This window comes from Fusarium sambucinum, chromosome II, assembly GCF_050947815.1.
Source record: "Fusarium sambucinum isolate potato_lamoka chromosome II, whole genome shotgun sequence".
NCBI classification, from domain to species: domain Eukaryota; kingdom Fungi; phylum Ascomycota; class Sordariomycetes; order Hypocreales; family Nectriaceae; genus Fusarium; species Fusarium sambucinum.
The window spans coordinates 2,849,499-2,868,734 of NC_139293.1; the positions used below are offsets into that span (position 1 = coordinate 2,849,499).

Genomic DNA, 19,236 nt, shown 5'->3' on the forward strand with positions numbered 1-19,236 from the left:
TTAAATATACGATCGCGCATCGGTCATCGGATTAGAATAATTCAGTAAAGCCGGCGCCCGTGACATAACAATCCCAGCTCAGTGGATCATAAAGCACAATGCTGTTTGTCATGGAAATGTTGCAACTGAGCGATGGCCCGGTATTAGTCGGCTGGTCGGTGTTCGGCTGAAAATTCATCATTCCCGAGTTCCGACGAGTTCCATCGGATTTCGGTTTTGGGCTCTTATAAGAACGTCGAGGCTTCAACCTGATATTAAGCAAGACAAGACACTACACATCAGATTGCTATTATCTCTACAATTTCATATTACTCTTTTATTCCAATCATGGCACCTTCAACAATTGGGGACTTCGCTGATGTCCCCTGCAACCAACTCTCCACACCAATCAAGCCTATCCATCGTGAAGGCGCTTTAATGCATAGATCCCTCGTGCAGCATCCTTACATGGTTGAGTCTGCGCAAGGAATCGAACTAAAGTTGTCCAGCGGCCAAACCATCATCGACGGCTGTGGCGGTGCAGCGGTCGCGCTCATCGGACATGGATGTGAGGAAGTCATCCAAGCCATTACCGACCAAGCCCGCAAAGTCAGCTACGTTCATACACAATCTTATACCACTGCACCTGCAGAAGAACTTGCCGATGTTCTTTTGCAAGGCAACCCGTACGGCCTGGAAAAGGCATTCTTCGTCGGCAGTGGCAGCGAAGCTGTCGAGTCAGCACTGAAGCTTGCTCGTCAATACCATTACGAAAAGGGTGATCTGGACAAAGTACATATCATCTCTAGACGACAATGCTATCACGGAAACACAATGGCTACCATGTCTATCTCTACAAACCTTGCTCGCCGGGCCCCCTACCATGGATTCCTTTATCCCAATATCTCTCATGTCTCGCCTGCCTTTGCCTATCATTACAAGGACAGCTCCGAGAGTGAGGATCAATTTACTGCTAGATTACTGGTCGAACTTGAAGAAGAGTTCCTACGTGTAGGACCTCGAAGGGTCGCTGCATTTATCGCCGAGACAGTAGTTGGGGCAACATCTGGATGTGTGGCTGCGCCTGCTGGCTACTTCAAAGGTGTCAGAGCGCTATGCGACAAGTACGATATCGTCCTGATTCTTGACGAGATCATGTGCGGTATTGGCCGTACAGGCACTTTCTTTGCTTTCGAGCAAGAAGGGGTGGTGCCCGATATCATGACGGTCGCCAAAGGTCTCGGGGGCGGTTACGCTGCCATTGCCGGCGTTCTCATCCATAAACGAGTGGTTGACGTTTTGAGACAAGGTTCAGCCGCTTTCAATCACGGACACACCTACCAAGCACATCCAATCTCTTGTGCCGCTGCATTGGCCGTGCAAAAGATTATCCGACGCGATAACCTTGTTGGGCGGTGTGTCAAGATGGGATTGGTCCTTGAAAGAATGCTAAGAGAAGATCTCAGCGGGTGTAGGTCAGTTGGAGATATCAGAGGTCGGGGCTTATTCTGGGGAGTTGAGTTTGTGAAGGATCAAAAATCGAAGCAACCATTTGAACCTACAGCCAAGTTTGGCTTGTTGGTACAACAACTGGCCTTCGAGAAGGGTGTTGCTCTGTACCCAGGTGGTGCAACTATCGATGGAGTCAACGGAGACCACATTCTGCTTGCGCCTCCATTTACAGTAACCGAGGATCAGCTGCAGGTCATCTCTCGGACGTTGAAACAAGCAGTGGAGGCAGCAGAAAGAACGGTGTTCTTTGACTAATATCCAGACACAAGAAAGACTTGGATCAACTGTCAAATAGTTTTATAAATTATAAATCAATACAACCTTTTAGGAATTGCGATATGAGAGAACTATAGTTGCATCACATTCCTTCCTGTATCTGTATAAACAATTATTAACTAGATTCAGAATAGGTGACTGCCAAATTCATTCCCTTATTTGGCGGACTGTCTCAGATTGTATAACGAAAGAATGTCGCGTTGTCACCCTTCTCGCGCTCAGCATGCTTCTCTGCCTCAGTATACAAGCTAGGGTCTTTGTGCACCGCATCCCGACGAGCATTCTCGCGACGCAATTGAATGGTCATCCAGATAGACAAGATCAGTGACATAATCTGGAGGCCTAAGAGAGTGCCAAAGCCTGGGAAATATCTTGGAGCATCCTTTGCCAGGAACAGATAGGCCGCAATCACACCACCAATGTTACCGCAGCTCACGTTCATTGCGATACCGACACCCCGCTTGAGGGATCCCCCAATATTGTTGCTGTTCCAGGCAATCCCCTGGGGAACACACGGGAATGCGCCTGAGGCGAGGAGAAAGCAGCCGAAGTACCTAACACCCGCCTTCTCAACAGCCATGAGAAGAACTAGCCCAATTGCACTGGTGGGTGGTCAGCAATCATCAACAAGGGAACCTGTAAGAATACTCACGACATGGAGATGAAGGTGATCATAAAGATCCCTCTCTGCTGCACTTTATCAGCCCACCACCCAGCTGCAACACAAACAACACAGGCCACCAGATAAGGAGGAGTGCTCATGAGCTGCGCGGTCGTACTGGAATAGCCCAGATCGCGGATGATGGTAGGAAGAAACAGGGAGTATGCGTAGACTGCAGTAAACGTGCCAGCTGCGATAAACATATGCACCCAAATCTTCAAGTCACGAAAAGCATCCCGCGCGTATCTCATCTCGAACTCTTCTGCCAATCCAGACCGATCGAGCATCAGACGCTCTTGAATGTGCTTTCGCTCTTGTTCGGTTATAAATTTCGCTCGTTCGGGGTAATCAGACATGAGCTTGAATGATGCGAGCGCTGAAAAGATGTTGGTTAATATTTTTTGTAATATAGGTCCATTAGCTTTGGTGGATACTTACCGACTACGACAGTAAGAAGACCTTCAATGATAAAGATCCATTGCCAACCAGCCAGTCCTGCCTTGCCGCGTAGCTCCATGATGCCACGAGCGAGAAAACCGCCAAATACACCTGCGGCAGTAGCGGCGGAAAAGAATATGGCCATGCGAAAACCGCATTCGTGGCGACGATACCACATGGTGATACTGCGAATGTAAGCCAGCTGTAGGGTCAGGAGATCAGGATGACATACTAGTAGGCAATTCCAGGAAACAGGCCACCCTCGGTGAGACCAAGGAAGCCTCGTGCAACCATTAGACCAGCATAGTTGTGGACGATGCCCATTAATACGCAACAGATGCCCCAACTTAACATCATCGAAGGAATCCAGATCCAGGGTCTGAACCTCTTCATGGCCATGTTTGAAGGGATTTCTGCCACGATGTAGAAGGGGAAGAAGATGACAAGTGCATGATTGTACATAAGGCCTGACATGCCGAGGTCCAGCTCTAGGGTATCAAGACGAGCATTACCAATATTGGTTCGATCAAGGAAGGATAGTAGGTAGAGGAGAGAGACGAACGGAATAATGGCCCAATCAATCTTGCGTATAAGCCTATTTGTATCTGCTTCACTCCAAGCTGCACTTTCGACAGACTGGAGCTTGTCGACATGTTCAGACATGTTGACACTTGCCTTGTCATTGTCCTTGATGGCTTCATTCATGATGGTTATAGGAAAAAGAGTTAGGAGATGGACAAATGCAATGGGCAATTAGTGAAAAGCCGTCAGACCGTCGGCACAAGGATTCAGTTGCTAAATTGACTTTGGGAGTCTGTTACATTCTACTTATAGTGCATATGGTCACAGCTTTACACGTGGCCATGGTCGTTATACCTAACCAAAGTGCCCAGATCTACAAGGAAGTGACCCTGTTTTCATAACTAGCTGACTAGTAGTCTGGGGAAGTCTGGGGAAACAAGGATTTTGATTCGATGTCAAATTCAATTACCATGTTAACAGTTAAGCTTAACTAGACTTGTATGTTCCCCGCCAATCAAGACCTAAAGGGAGTCCTTTGACCACGGCCCGAACCCGGCCCGAGGCCCGAGTACATAACCGTGTCTAATATTGGTATAGCGATTCATGGCTACAGAGTCATGGCGGCAATGCCAAGAACAGGTATCTTACTTGTGTTGGCTTACGGCGTTTTCATTGCTTGGTTATCCTTTCTTCTTACAGTCAATAGAAAGAAGTGCCGCCAGCGGTATTCCGAGTGCTGAATCCGATTCGGATTTGGTACTACATTCATGGGTGTTATATCTACAAGAATAAACTGAGGTCAACTTATATCTTATATTATCTCGATAATATATTATTATCTGTCTAGTAACAGCAAGTAACGACATTTGTAGTTGAAGGTTCACCAACGTTCGGAGTCGTTTTATGTCATCATCGCAATTTCTTTTACTGTCGTGATCTCATAGTTGAATGCAATGTCATGACAATTTTGTGCCCCACGACAGTTCTTGGGCTCCAATACACTCGCTTTTGTCTTTTTAAATCATCACCATCCTGCAAATACTGCGCCTTCGTAAGCCTTGAGAATCACGCCTTCCTTACTGAACTCGTCTGAGTTCTTCCCAAGTAGCCTCTTTCCCCAAGGTCCATTCTTCAACACGACCTTCTGTTCCTTGTTCGAGAAGTTGAGGAGAACAAGAGCTACTTTCCCATCAAACCCAGTCATGGTATATGCAAAAATATCTTCGCTATTCTCGTACTCAGGCAGGTTGGTGAATCGTCCGTAGACAAAGACGTCTTTCTCCTTTTGGCGAAGCTGTAGGACCTGCCTCCAGAAAGCCAGCACACTGTCGTCGTCATTCTCCTGGTTGGCAACATTCCACTCCTTAAAGTCGTCATTCACGCGCATCCATGGCTTGTCGCCCTCAGAGAAGCCAGCGTTCTTGTCGGCAGTCCACTGCATAGGTAGTCTGCCATTATCGCGTGCCTTGAGTCTCATCTCCCTCATGACATCAGACATATCAGCGCCTGGGCCTCTTTTCTCCAACTGGCTCTTGTAATAATTTAGTCCTTCAACATCGATATAATCCTCGATCTTCCAAGACTCTGGAGCGTTGGCCATACCAATTTCTTGGCCTTGTAGAAGGAATAATGTTCCACTCAGGGTACCAAGATAGATGGCCAACATCTTGGCTGCCTCCTTACGATACTGGGGAAGATCTGATCCATATCGTGACAGAGAGCGACCTGAATCGTGGTTGTCCATGTAGACGGTGTTCCAGCCATCGAACTTGGGCATAGCTCCTTGCCAACGACTAGTGATTGCCTTGAGCTTCGATAAACGAAAGTCATCTCTTTCGTACTTGTGGTTAGCACCGAAATCCATGTCGACGATGTCTCCCGTGAACAGCATGTTCAGCTCATGTCGGTCCTTTGCCACATAACTGGCCACGCTCGCCTCATCTTTCGTGAAGCCAAGCTCTCCAACAGTCATGCAGTCATACTTGTCAATGACCTCCTCCCGCATTTCCTGGATATACTCGTGCATGCGGGGTCCACTGGCAAAGTACTTGTCTCCGGGTTGGAATTCTGAACCAGGCCGTGTGATGGGTGCGTCCGGGAGGTCAGGGTGCTTGGACATGAGGTTCATCGAGTCGATGCGAAAGCCATCAGCGCCCTTATCGAGCCAGAACTTCATGTCGGCATATGTTGCTTGACGCATATCGTCGTTGGCCCAGTTCAGGTCAGGCTGTTCAGGTAGAAAGAGCGACAAGTAGTATTGGCCCGTGGGCTCGTCAAACGTCCAAGCACTGCCGCCAAAGATGGATGACCAGTTGTTTGGTGGTTTGCGGTTTCCATCTGAATCAAACTTGGGATCACGCCAGAAATACCAATCTCTCTTAGGGGATGCTCTTGATGAACGTGATTCTCGAAACCATTGGTGCTCATGGCTGGTGTGATTGACCACGAGATCGAGTAGTAACTTGATACCTCGCTCATGGCATCCCTTGATGAGAACTTCAACATCTCGAAGTGATCCATAAGGGCTATGGATGTCGCGGTAGTCTGAAACGTCGTAGCCCATATCATGTTGAGGACTCTTGAAGATGGGGGATAGCCATATGGCAGTTGCTCCGACTGAGCGGATGTAATCAAGCTTTGAGATGATGCCAGGCAGGTCACCAAGCCCATCAGCATTCGAGTCGAGGAAGCTTGCTGGGTAGATCTGGTAGACAACGGCTTCCTTCCACCATTGTCGGTCCGGAGGGTTGTGATCTGACATGATGATTTGTGTGATAATGGGATGATATGGGATGAATAATGCTGGTCATAATGAAAGTATGATTCTATGTTTCTTATACCCTTCCCCGGTCCGACAAATGTGCTTATGGCCGTTGCAGATGCGGGGAATGGACTTGTCGGCCGATATTGTGATGGACGATCCAACCCATGTTATGTAATCCCGGGCGAATATTGGGTACGGAGCTCGGCCGGCTGAACTTGGAAGGGTGAATTATGATTCGTCAATGAACAACCATGGACATCACCCCAGAGGCGATCAATATCGGTCCGACAATGGCATCCAGTTTGTCTGTTCTGGGTCGATTCTTCAGGGATCTGTCAACCAGTAGAAATTCAGCCATCCAATCCTTGGCCCCATTCTGTTTTCTCTTCCATCTGACTCTAGAGTCTAGGGTGATGATGATCGTGACATGCTCAACTTTTAGAACATGGCAGAACAGACTGTCAGGTCCGACAAAGGGGTCAACTTTTCTACTGAGATCCCCATGGGGCTTTTCTTAGTACCAAAATCGATGACTAGTTTCTGGGGAAAGATACTCAATACTGTGTTTCTCCAATTGATATAAATCTCAACATGAATCCCTTCAAAATTATTTTCCCAAGCTTCATCTCCAACATCGTTTCAACTTCGCCACATTCATCATCATATCCTCTTTTACGAAATGGCAACCAAGATTGAGGCTCTGGCTACTGTCTCTGACCATGTCGAAAAGGCAGCAGTCATAGATCCAGTTGGAGTTCAGAAAGCTATTGATGCCCAAGACCTCACCCCCAAGCAACAATACCAACGTCTCTGGACAAACTTGAAGAAGGACAAACGCTATGTCTTTTGGTCCCTCTACATCATGTCCCTTGTCTTCGGATGGGGCTATGATCAAGGTCTCTCAGGTGTAGCGATCGCCTTTCCAGAGTTTCGCAAAGTCTATGGTGAATACTATGAAGTCGGCGACCAATACGTTATCCCAGCGCTCTGGCAATCTCTCTGGAACGCAGCTAGCACTATTGGCCAGGTCTTTGGAGCTTTCCTTGCGGGACAATTCGCAGACTATGTCGGTCGAAAAGCTGTCCTTTGGACTGCTGTCGTTTTGTCCCTGGCTGCCTCTTTCGCCCTCGTCTTTGCACCTAGCCTGCCCATTCTTTTCGTGTCTAAGCTCTTGCTCGGTCTCTCGGTTGGCCTTTCAACTGTCACTCCCCCCCTCTACGTCACAGAGAACGCACCAGCTGCTCTCCGAAGCTCTCTCAGCTCTCTCACAAACGTCGTCATTGTGCTGGGATTCTTCCTCTCGTCCATCACTGGTTGGGGATCCTCAAAGATTCAGGGCGAGTGGAGCTTCAGACTTGCCTTTGTGATGACATTCCTTGTGCCGACACTGTTTGCTATCGGCCTCCCCTTCCTACCCGAATCCCCTATCTGGTACGTCAAGAAGGGTCGAGACGACGACGCCCGAAAGGCCATTGTTAAGCTGTATGGTGATTCAATCGATGCGGATGAGAGACTCAACTTCATCAAGTCAGAATTGGAAGTTGCCGCTGGCGAGGCCTCGATGGCGAAGCAGACAAGCTGGAGGGCCATTTTCTCCAAGGAGCATCGAACCAGAACTCTGGTTGCAGTTATGGGGTTACAATCACAAAACTTCTCTGGCGGTTACTTTGCAAGTAAGATATAGTATCCATATAAGCACCAAATCAGACACTAACACCAACAGACACATACCAAACCTACTACTTCGAGCTCATCGGTCAAGCCGATCCCTTCGGCCTCACTGCGATTTCTTCGACACTACAATTCCTCTCGAACTGCTTTGCCGTCACCGTTTCCGATGTCCTTCCTCGACGAAAGTCTCTAGTTGGAGGCGGTACACTTCTATGCTGTTGGTCCATTATCATCGCTGGAGCCTCGCTTGCTAGTACATCCAACCGCGCTGCTAATACTGCTCTCCTTACGTTCATGATCACATGGTCTATGCTGTACACCGCCACTGTCGGTTGCTTTGGCTGGGCTGTCGCTCAGGAGACTGCTTCTCAGGCCACCCGTCCCAAGACGATTGCTTTCAGTCTAGTGTGTCAGCAACTGACAGCCCTTATGCTTTCCTCTGTGTTTCCATACTTTATCAATCCTGATCAGCTGAATTGGGGTGGAAAGGTCATGTTTTTGTTCGTTGGAGCTGAAGTTTTCATTCTCGCTGCTTTGTTTTGGTTCCAACCTGAGACCAAGAACAGGACATATCATGATATTGATTGCTTGTATGCTGGTGGTGTTCCTCCTAGGAAGTTCTCCGAATTTGTGGTCAACGACGGCGCCGTCGTTCAAAGGCCGAAGGCTTAAGAGTGGAATTGAGCCCCGATCTCTAGGTCGAGGCAAGTGGGAACGGGGGATGTTAGTATACGAAGAACAACAAAATTGCTTTGCATGTTTTTAGCAATCGATTAGCATTAGGAGTGGAATGAAGAAATTGCATGACTATAATGAAACAACATTTCCTTCTCATGTCCCGTGAACGATGGAGTGGATCAGTGGCGTTATATCTGCAGCACTAACACGTTTCCACCTATAGTGGGTAGCAGAAAAAAAGGCCTCCTGAACCTTGGGGTATGAAAATAAATAGTCTAAGAACCATGGTCTAAGAAGCATAAAGTGACCTACTAATTTCATCTCTTTTGCTCCCAGCAGTCGGTTTTTCTGATACCCTGGGGGCGCCCATAACTCAATTTCTCTTCTCCGCATTATATAAAGGCAATTCCCCACAAACTTCAAACCTTGTTTGACCAATTTTAATCCTGTTTCATTCAATCATGTCCACTTCCTCAATTCCCAGTCCATCTCAAAAGCCTTTCAAGGTCCGACAAGCTTGCGATCCTTGTCATCGACGGAAAATACGATGCGATGGCTGTAATCCGTGTCTCAATTGTCGAACTTCTGAGTTAGGCTGTACGTACCTGGCTGTGCACAAGAAGACCGGACCTCAAGGGCCGCGAAAAGGTCGAAGGGCCAAAAGACCTGGAGAGTCGATTCTACAAGTTTCAAGTCCTCTTCCAGTTCCAGTCGAAAACAATGAATTGGTATTGGTACCAGTAGAGAGTCCTACCCTGGCACCAGATACTGAAGACTTCTCTCCATCACCACAAATCACTGAAGCGGTTGTCAAATGGTCTTTGGATGCCTACTTCAAGCACAAATACCCGCTCACGCCTATTCTAGACCGCCAGCAACTCGAAGAAAGTACGATTTCACCTGAGAAGTACAGTCTGATATCAGCCTGCTGTGCTATAATTGCATTATCCCCGGAGATTTTACCGCCATCGCATACACAGGATGATATCACCCTTCCATCTGCCGACTTTCTGATATCAGAAACTCTTCGCTCAAGGGCACATTGCAAAGCTGTAGAGCATCCATCACTAAGTCATGTCCAAACTTCATTCTTTCTATATGCCGCCTTCTTCTCTATGGACAAGGATAATTCGGCATGGTACTACCTGCAAGAGGCTATTACCATGTTACAGACACTGCGGCTACACGAAGAAGTCACCTATGATGAGTTTATTGACCCGATTCTTTCCATTTATGCTCGGCGCACATTCTGGGTTTTGTTCATCACCGAGAGAGCATATGGACTACAAAGAAATCGTCCTATCCGGTTACAAGAAACCCTGGAACTCCCAGCCATTGATTCTTTATCACAAGATGCAGAAATACTTCTTGGTTTCCACGACCTGATCTCTTTATTTCGTCCCTTCGATTCGGACTTCATTGCGAACTGGAACCAGATGACACCTTCGACATCAGCTGATTCTACCCGCCTGTCGCATCTTCAGTGCCTTCTAAAGTACTCACTACCAAATTTATCAAATCACTCCCAGGTTCAACAAGCAGATCTTCTCATCTCGCGCCAGTGGCTGAAAACAGTTGTGTGGAAACTTTGTGCTTCAAAACAGGTGTTATCTACCGATAGCAGCGACAATGTCATGTCGATCCATTACCCCGCCAGTGTTGCGCGTGATATTGTTCTCATATCACAGCTGGTGCCGACCCAAGCTTTCGAGGCCAATGGTATCGGAATTCTTGAGAAGGTATTCGATGTGGGATGTTCCCTGGCAGACCTTATGTTACTGGTGCCGCTGGACTTCCAAGCGTCGGCTATGGACGTTGGTGCAATTGACACTCTAGTGGAGATGGTGAGAATAGTAGGGTCGAGATTCGGGGGGACTTATCGACATTTGAACATACTTGTCGACAAGGCCAGCGGCTGTTTCCTACGGAACATAGATAGAAGCTTGCCCTTGCCATCAGGCGACGATGATGGGGAGGGCCAGACTACCAGGTCTACCACATCTCTTTGAAGATGCATGAATTTGACGTAAATGACCTACAACATCGAACACCTTGGCATGTTGATTGTTTGACCAATATCATGATGGAGGTAATAAATCAGTAGGATCCAACTTTCATAATTGATGTGGTTTAAAGCATGGTAGTGTGAAGCCGATATATACTTTAAACTCAAGTTCACTGGCATCGAAATAAGCGCCCTTGTAGCTCAGTGGTAGAGCGTTGCACTTGTAATGCAAAGGTCCATTGTTCAATCCAGTGCGGGGGCAGCGCAACTTGTTCTTTTTGCATTTTCCAGGCGGGGAGGATCCCGCATAGAGATCCTAACTTTTTTTCTTTTCAAGCGGGACTACTAGTCTAACTTTAAGAAAATTTGTAGGTTTACAAGAGCATTAAACAATTGTTGCCTGCGTTGACCAAGCACCTCTCTTCTATCTCGCTATTAACATGGCCTAAATGGTCGATGATAAATCTACCCTAAAGCCCAAACCAAAGAGGAGTAAGATTCTCCATTGCCTTCCAGAGCAAGACCTTAAGGACCGAAAACTTCACCTCGGTATGAAATGTCAGAAGCCGAGAGTCAGCCCACCGTAAAAAATAGCTTGGTAGGCTAATTTGCTGATGGTAATTACACGGAGTGTTATCCATAAATCTTTTTCTAAATATTGCCTAGACTTACAGCTTTCTTGCTCCTTACGTATGATAGATTCCCAGGGGCCACTCCTATCTCTGATCGTCATCTAAAATCACAGTGTCCACTGCATACATGTTATATCTTATAAAACACTATGGCTGAATAGGAGTAAGAAGTCGGTGTAATATATTGTGAGCTGGAAATACGGCAGTCTAGAGCTACTAACCCACCTTTTCTGTATATCCGGTCGTCAAACCGTACATCCGTACTTCCGGCACATCTTGTGCGTCATCATTTGCATGAACAACCAAGACAACGTAGCAACGAACCACTGTGACCTCCTCTCTGGCTATGAGCTTGTGGGGTTAAGGGCTCATCGAATCATAAAATCGGGTAGTGATACCCATACTTACTTGCCGATTGGTTTATCGGTACTTTCTAGAAACCGCCAAGAACGCTTATAGAGACAAATTATCTAAAGTCCTTGTAAAGTCCTTTCGATTATATAGTATATCCGGAGTTCCGTGATCACGATCTCATCTGCCATGACCTATATAAAGACGTAGTCAAGAGTGTTTTCACTGGCATCAGGCTCGACCACAATACTCATCATACCGGGGAAACAATGAGACATACCTCTGCAATCTTTGCTATTGGAGCTTTGGCAAGCCAGGTTCAAGCTGCCACTACCAGGCTCTTGTCTGGTGCAACAATCATTGGCTGGGATGACTCCAACAGCGAGCCCAAAATCATTCGTGATGGCCACATTTTGATCGGCGGTGATCGAATCAAGACTGTCAGCACATCCAAGCCCTCAAACCTACCAGACGACACAGAGAGAATCGATGTTACTGGCCAGATTATCACACCCGGTTTTATCGATACCCACCGTCATGGCTGGCAGACTGCCTTCAAGACGATAGGCTCAAATACTACACTGGCAGAGTACTTCGGTCGCTATGGCGAGTTTGCAGCTGCCCCCCACTTCACATCTGATGATGTCTACTGGGGCCAGCTAGCTGGACTGCTTGAGGCATTGAACGCCGGTGTCACTACTTCACTTGATCACGCACACCACACCTGGTCCAACAAGACTGCTTACGCTGGCCTCAACGCCTCCATCGCTAGTGGTGCTCGAGTGTTTTGGTCTTATGCCTTCCACGATGTCCCAGCACTGAACTATACTGTGCGCGATCAGATCCCCAACTTTGTCGAGATCGCTGAGAGCGATATTTTCAATGACAGCAACGTTGAGCTTGGAATTTCGTACGATTCTTTTGGACCCAATCCTCCTGACGTAGCAAAGGAGGTGGCCGACCTGGCCAAGGACTATAACGTCTCTGTTGTCACGACACACGCCCTTGCTGGGCCATTCGGCGTCAACAATCTCCCTGAAGATGTCCATGCTCTCGGCCTTCTCAACACTTCCATTCCCGTTGTCTTTTCTCATGGCAGTTTCATGACAGCAACGGGTGCCAACCTCCTCCGCCAGACAGACCAATACTTGTCTATCACACCTGAGTCCGAGATGCACTATGGCCACACTCACCCACACTCATACTACATCCAAGACCAAGCTGCCCTCGGAGTCGATACCCACTTTACCTTCTCCACCGACATTCTCACACAAGCGAGAATATGGCTGCAAAGTGCACGCTACTACTTCTTCGACAAGGTGCTTGACAACTTGGAAGTTCCTAACAAGAACCCTATGAGCGTTAGTCAAGCCTTTTACCTCGCCACTCGTGCTGGAGGTATGGCTTTGCGACGCCCTGATCTCGGTATCATTGAGGAGGGAGCCAAGGCTGATCTTATCGTTTGGAACGCGGCAGACTCACCCGCTCTTCTGGGCTGGGTTGACCCCGTGGCAGCTGTTATGCTTCACGCCAGTGTCGCTGATGTCCTGCATGTCATGGTTGATGGAGAGTTTGTGAAGAAGGATGGAAAGTTAACTGCATCCAACTATAAGGAGACAAAGAAGAGCTTCTTGAAGAGCGCAGCCAGAATCCAGAAGATCTACAAGGAGTTCGACTATCCTGAGCTTGAAGGGGAGTTTAACGGAGGGGATTTCTATTATGCTTCTCCAAGAATCGTCAGTACCGAGACTGGCCTTGTTGAAGAGAGTAACTAGGGGAGATTAAATCACATTAGAGAGTGGTGAAAATGAATTTCACCCCACTTGTATTAGCAATAACTGTATATAGGCATGTGTAAGAATCTTTCACTTTAATGCATAAAAAGATAAAACTTAATAATAGGTAAAAAAAAAGAGGGAAGAGAAACTCAAGTACAATAGGTCGTGTGAAGTAAGTTCGATAATATAACCTGTGTTATTAATTAGCCTTGAATACCTATTAAATTACTTGAGCCGATGTTTTACCTCATGCTGCTGGAATAGTGTCCTCAGCTGACAGCCCAGCATCATCATCATCGAAATGTAATACCTAACATCCTATAACAATCGATTGTTTTCACTATTAATATGTGAGAGTGATGATTGAATGAATTGATTGAAGATCTAAGTTGAAGGACTGCAGACAAGAGAAGATGTATGCAGATCAGGTGATGTTCCCACGTGACACCCTTCACGCCCAACCTCCACCATAATAGTCCGATATTCGCTGTTCGCAACCTACTTTGCGCAAATTGTAGCAGTGACGGTGGTAGGGCTTGGACATCCAAATACTTTCTTCATTGATTTCGTACTGTAGCAACCAGCCTGTCCAGCACGGCAGTCAAACTGCTTGCAACCCGAACCAGGGCTGAGGATGTTGTGCTTGTTGGCAAAAGGGTTTCCCCATTCACTGAATAGTTAGTAAAATGTTAGGTGAAAGGAACACGAGCATCTATACTTACGTGCTAAACTCATCTAGACAATACAGTTAGTAAGAGCCTTGGTCAGGGTGCGAGCTGTGATGGACTTACAGTAGACATAGTTGGGCTTAGAGGTCGAAGAGTAACCGAAAAAGAGGGGCTTAGTGAGAGTCCTGCTGGTGGCAATCTTGACAGTCTATACCGTGCCGTGTACACTGGTGTTAGTCATGGTCACCTTTCTAAGTGAGAAATGCACGCAGGGAAGTTACTAACCGAGCCTGATGCACGCATGTTCTCGGCGAACTTCTGCCCTGGCTTGAGGGCAGTCAGAGCGCCTGGAGCCGCGCCATTATAAGGGAAAGATTGAACATAGATCGTGGTGGGACAGTTGTTGATGACAACAGCCTGGTTGGCAGCAGCAGCGCTGCTGACAAGAGCAGTAAAGGTAGCGAGGATGCTGAACTTCATGTTGATAGATGAAAGGTGTGTGATGATTGCGAGTAGAGAAAATTAAAGATAGTCTTGTTGGTTTTTGTTGACATACGGAACATGGCCACTGTTTTATATGCGGCTGGATAGGCGCATGTGGTCAAGACAGCATTCATTGATCGATACGAGCCCCTCCTCATCCGTGGCGTCGAACTAACACGTACACGAGCAATTAACTCTTCGTATTTTGAAATGGATCAGCGAGCTGTCAGGATTATCGGATGATGGCTCACAAAGTGCCTAGTACTAATCCCGATGCGTCAATGGAGTCCACGTGCCGCTATGCATCGTGCCTTGGAGTAGGCAAAAATAACCTTCCCGCCCCGTGCCGAAATACCGGCTAGCCATGAGGACTTCCCAATCCGGGTGTAAATAACATTTCCATTTGGATTGGAATGCCATCAGACATGTTGAACTGCCAAACGACCACTTCGGCCATCCAATTTCGGCTCATATCTACCTTGCATTACACACAGGTAACTACCGCTTATAGCTTCCCGGTGCTTTTACATTGTATAGAATTGTATTAGTGCTTATCCAGATGGGAGCGCTGATATCATGAATACATGCCAAGACATTGAGCTGAGCTTTGCATTCCATTGACAATTAACTTTTGCCAAGCTGTTTAGTCGTTGTAGCTATACCATAGACTTTGTAGATCAATTCACATTCCCGCTATATTTAGAATCCGTCAATTCGTCTCGAAAAATCTATGATGAATTGCAAGTATAGATAGGCGAACTACTGTTACCCTATATCTACTGTTAAGCGTGCGGCTCCTTTCGGAGTGTCAGCTGCTACAAAGGAAATAGATAGGAACTAAATTTCACCTCCCCTGTGAACAATGAAGGTATACGGTTACGACAATGCATGTTGACATATCGTGTATAACGAACACAGTACGGTGTTAATTCAACAGTCGAGCGACTAAAAGCAATTACTCATGTGATAGTCAGCCACCATTCAGCCTTAGGGTGTCTAGGCCTAATAACGGAACACAACGTGGATATTTGCTCAAGCATTAGCTTTATGCCACCAATTTCCCCTGCATTTAGAATAATCGTCTGGCTTGATTAGACTGGAATCGGACCCGCCGACTAGCAGATATACACGAACAATGCTCTTCACATTCCGTGAACCAACAGTATATTCCCTCCATTATTGTCGTTAACTCGGTTATGGAAATCGTTTGCGTCGCAATCCGCAGTAAATCAAATCTACATTAACCTGGGGTAACTATATGTTTATGTTCTCTTGGCGGATCATGACCGAAGGATGTTTGTTACCGTGCATTAGTTTCAAGTTCAAAACAGAAGTGTATCACTCATACGTTGTCAAGAATCGGTCGGAAGTGTCTTCGCGTACACAGTTAGGAACCGGGGAAGAGAAAACCGTTCTTTGCATGGTACCAATACTTCAGAATGGAAACTATAACTGTATATTGAGACTCAGTTTACTGCCTAACGTATTTGCCCACGGCTTATAGATCTGCCTCATCCTCATTGGCAATTGTGGCAGCGCCTCCACCTTCAGCCTCAGCAACAATCTTTGTCCGCAAGACCTTTCCAGCGGGGTCGGTGTAGATGTTACAATAGGCGCTGAGGCCGTGATAAGGAGAGTATGTGTACTGCAGCTCATACTCGACTCCTTCATCCACGGTGATAGTTCTGTTGTGTCCGGTGAACTTCATTTCCTTGGTGTAGTAACCGATTTCTTTGCGGTTCTTCTCACGACCCTGGTTGTCGAGGTAGATGTTGTAAAGGAAACCGTCCTGTGTCAGAACGCGGTTTGTGTGTGCTGAACCGGAAAAATCGTTCATGGAATAGAGGATGTTGTTCTCGAGACGGATGGTAAGATCTCTCTTTTCTACAGCTTCGGGATCTTCCCCAGAGCTGTCGTCTCCGCTGCCTCCACTTCCACCGCCGATGACATCGCCGACATCACCAACGACGTCCTTGACGGTATCGCCTAGAGTAGCGATGATGGGGTTCAGGTCAATGCTCTCAAGCACATCGTCGACCATACGAAGAATGTTACCCAGGCGAGCCTCGAGTTCGACCTTTGCAGTGACGTTGTAGATACCAAGCTTTACTCGGTCAATGCCGAGATCAACACCGGCGTTGAAGTTGAGCAAGTTGAGAACTTTTGCGTCGAGGTTGATTTTGGCTGTAATATTCTTTACTTCCACTGAGATCTCGCCAACAGAGACATTAGCGTTGAGGTAGACGTCGGGTTCCTCGTTCAGAGGGGCTATGCCACTATTCGTGTTCGAGCTTTCATAGATTGCTGACTCGTCGTCACCGCGACGATTCAGTTTGTATCCGTAGTAGCCATCACCTTTGGCCTTTGCAACAGCAAAACCTGCAAATGAAGCAAGGGCCAGGGCACCGAATGCTGTGTGATGTCTCATCTTGAACTTTGTTTACGGTGTTTTACTCAATGAAAGGAGTGTAGGGTCGAAGGAAAAGAGCGAAATTGAAGATGAAGATGAGATGTCTGTACGGAGGGCACACTGGCTAGAATAGAGAAAAGAAAACCCCAGTTCCAGCTTGAAAGTATTAACTCACCTTGCTTGCCATGGGATGTGATGTTGGCTGATTTAGTACAGGCGAGTACCACCCTATCGCCCGGAAAAGAACTTGAAACGGTAGTAATGCCCGGTTACTAAGATCCGGACGCGATTCACCTCAGCCCAGTTTCATGCTACTCCATGTTTAATGCAGGGGAAGACACGATTGTGGACCTTTGCTGGCGTATCAGAGATGGTAGAAGGGTTGCATTTCTAACAAGCCCTTGTTCCTACGTCAATGCATTAGCGAAAATCTCGATCTTCTTCTCCCATTTAACCATCAGTAATTTGTTTACAATAAGAATCCGGTTTTTTTCGTCTCGTCTAACTCAATGTAACAATATTTCCGGCAATATAGCCCAGCCAGAATAAGCTCATAAAGCCGACAGACAACTCTACGCGGAGATTACTATAGTTCCAAGGAAATAGCGCCAAGGTCCCACTTATGCCTTACGGTTAAACTGATCAAAGACCCAGGGTTGACTGAAAGCAAAAGCAAGAGCAGAGTCTTGAGTCCCCAAACAAATTTCGTGGTTACTGTCGCTATCCCGTTGAACCTCCCCTAACACCATCGTTCGTTGTTTTACAGTCAATCAATCAATCGTCAACATGCGCGTTTCTCTTCTTCAGCCTTTAGTACTGGCTCAGCTATTTAGCTTCGGCCTTGCACAAGCACAAACACCTGATTCTACAGAGCCAGCAACAACCGCCGAGAGCATCTCAATCGCTCCAACTTCGTCGCCAGTTGGCGATGATAACGCCGGTGGCTCAACCGAGACAGGATCCGGTGGAGGAGGAGGATCATCAACAAGATACAACTCATCACAAGGTCCTCCAGATGTTCATCTCAAGGTTCCCGAGCTCTCTGTTGGCCGCATTGAGCTCGATGTCGACAATCTGCACGCAGATATCAACCTCAATGCAGACATTGCCAAGCTCGTTCAGCTCAATGCAGGTATCCAAATCGGCATTGAAAAGGTCAATATTACCATTGTCGACGTTGAGGCAGAGCTTGAGCTCGTTGTCAGACTGGGCCACCTGGTTGAGATTGTCAACCGAACTCTTGCCTCACTCGACCTCAACCCAGCCCTCATCAACCTCCTGGACTCAGTCGGTGATATTGTTGAAGGTGTTATTGGTGTAGTGGACGGTCTCCTCGGATCTATCACTCAAGGCGATACAAAGCTTAATTTCATTATTGACAACCTTGGCAACATTGTTCAGCAGGTCACCAAGGCTGGTGGCGATGCTGTCAGCTCCATCATCGGCGACTACAAGCAAAACATGACCTTCACAGGCGAGGAGAAAACACTATCAAATGGACTCGTTCAGAAGACGTACGAGTACTCGGAACTGAGCGCTTTGGTCAACATAGTCTTTAATAAGGCTGGTCAAATTGTGCAAGCCATGGTAGTCAAGGGCGGTGGCTCAGGCGGCGGTGGTGGTTCTCAGCCCAGTGGCACCGGTACTGCATCGCAAACAGCGTCAGCTACTGGAACATCTGCTGCCGGAGAAGCGACGACCGCTTCTGCCACCTAGGATCCATATATGTAAAGCAGGAAATTATATCACGTATAGAACTAAGTGTTCTTACCACCAATTCATGATAACTTCATTCTTATCATCTCGCCTAGTGAGACGTGTCAATTGAGTAAGGTCAGCGAGGAATTATCTATAGTCAATGCTGCGTGCATAAGAGATTGGCGACATTAGAAGTTCAAGCTGGCCAGGTTTCGGTGCCGCGTTCGCAATGAATTGTCCATAAATTTAAACCAGCCCCAGGTAACAATCGATCGAGAACTCACAAAGATACATTTTGGTGTCTCCAACATCGTCCCACATCTGCCACTGTTTGAAGCTGAAGATTGTGACGTATGTATTCGTTGTTTCGCACCATTAGTTATTGAATATTGACATGAAGGTAAATGGCATTATAGGTGAGGTTTGGCAACTATAAATCTTTCGAATATCTGGGGTTGATTATCACTGCCCGCCCACCGTGCTGTGAATAGCATACTCTCTTTAGGTTTAGGCCCAACTTGGTATACCTAGAATCCCTATCTTGTAATCGTTGGCGAGCTCACTTTTATTTGTCCAGCAATACTCCCATGGTTATCAAACAGTGACTATAATAAAGCTAACAAAATGTCGATACGGAGGGAGGTTTCTACTCATAGATAGGTGGTCCAGTGTGACACTAATCGAAACCATCACCAGTGCAATGAAGACAG

The 19,236-nt window shown here is 47.0% G+C and overlaps 9 protein-coding genes across 9 annotated transcripts; 5 read left to right on the plus strand and 4 right to left on the minus strand.

Moving 5' to 3' along the window:
- Positions 1 to 327: 327 nt before the first annotated feature.
- On the plus strand, positions 328 to 1,746 carry FSST1_007756 (pyridoxal phosphate-dependent transferase; the record flags this gene model as incomplete). Its single annotated transcript, XM_083224572.1, has 1 exon — positions 328 to 1,746. The coding sequence occupies one exon, from the start codon at positions 328 to 330 to the stop codon at positions 1,744 to 1,746; it is 1,419 nt and encodes a 472-aa protein (XP_083083717.1).
- A 193-nt stretch (positions 1,747 to 1,939) lies between these two features.
- FSST1_007757 (uncharacterized protein) lies at positions 1,940 to 3,571 on the minus strand (the record flags this gene model as incomplete). Its single annotated transcript, XM_083224573.1, has 4 exons — positions 1,940 to 2,369; positions 2,420 to 2,804; positions 2,867 to 3,051; positions 3,099 to 3,571. 4 exons carry the CDS (start codon positions 3,569 to 3,571, stop codon positions 1,940 to 1,942), a joined length of 1,473 nt encoding a protein of 490 aa, XP_083083718.1.
- Positions 3,572 to 4,412: 841 nt separating this feature from the next.
- FSST1_007758 (glycoside hydrolase superfamily) lies at positions 4,413 to 6,149 on the minus strand (the record flags this gene model as incomplete). Its single annotated transcript, XM_083224574.1, has 1 exon — positions 4,413 to 6,149. One exon carries the CDS (start codon positions 6,147 to 6,149, stop codon positions 4,413 to 4,415), a length of 1,737 nt encoding a protein of 578 aa, XP_083083719.1.
- Positions 6,150 to 6,831: 682 nt separating this feature from the next.
- On the plus strand, positions 6,832 to 8,495 carry FSST1_007759 (general substrate transporter; the record flags this gene model as incomplete). The annotated part of the gene is made up of 2 exons (XM_083224575.1): positions 6,832 to 7,825; positions 7,876 to 8,495. The coding sequence occupies 2 exons, from the start codon at positions 6,832 to 6,834 to the stop codon at positions 8,493 to 8,495; spliced, it is 1,614 nt and encodes a 537-aa protein (XP_083083720.1).
- A 467-nt stretch (positions 8,496 to 8,962) lies between these two features.
- On the plus strand, positions 8,963 to 10,510 carry FSST1_007760 (Zn(II)2Cys6 transcription factor; the record flags this gene model as incomplete). The annotated part of the gene is made up of 1 exon (XM_083224576.1): positions 8,963 to 10,510. The coding sequence occupies one exon, from the start codon at positions 8,963 to 8,965 to the stop codon at positions 10,508 to 10,510; it is 1,548 nt and encodes a 515-aa protein (XP_083083721.1).
- Positions 10,511 to 11,758: 1,248 nt separating this feature from the next.
- FSST1_007761 (amidohydrolase) lies at positions 11,759 to 13,264 on the plus strand (the record flags this gene model as incomplete). The annotated part of the gene is made up of 1 exon (XM_083224577.1): positions 11,759 to 13,264. One exon carries the CDS (start codon positions 11,759 to 11,761, stop codon positions 13,262 to 13,264), a length of 1,506 nt encoding a protein of 501 aa, XP_083083722.1.
- Positions 13,265 to 13,765: 501 nt separating this feature from the next.
- On the minus strand, positions 13,766 to 14,415 carry FSST1_007762 (uncharacterized protein; the record flags this gene model as incomplete). The annotated part of the gene is made up of 4 exons (XM_083224578.1): positions 13,766 to 13,937; positions 13,990 to 14,002; positions 14,059 to 14,143; positions 14,221 to 14,415. 4 exons carry the CDS (start codon positions 14,413 to 14,415, stop codon positions 13,766 to 13,768), a joined length of 465 nt encoding a protein of 154 aa, XP_083083723.1.
- Positions 14,416 to 15,916: 1,501 nt separating this feature from the next.
- On the minus strand, positions 15,917 to 16,846 carry FSST1_007763 (uncharacterized protein; the record flags this gene model as incomplete). Its single annotated transcript, XM_083224580.1, has 1 exon — positions 15,917 to 16,846. One exon carries the CDS (start codon positions 16,844 to 16,846, stop codon positions 15,917 to 15,919), a length of 930 nt encoding a protein of 309 aa, XP_083083724.1.
- A 768-nt stretch (positions 16,847 to 17,614) lies between these two features.
- Positions 17,615 to 18,544, plus strand: FSST1_007764 (uncharacterized protein; the record flags this gene model as incomplete). Its single annotated transcript, XM_083224581.1, has 1 exon — positions 17,615 to 18,544. The coding sequence occupies one exon, from the start codon at positions 17,615 to 17,617 to the stop codon at positions 18,542 to 18,544; it is 930 nt and encodes a 309-aa protein (XP_083083725.1).
- Positions 18,545 to 19,236: the final 692 nt, after the last annotated feature.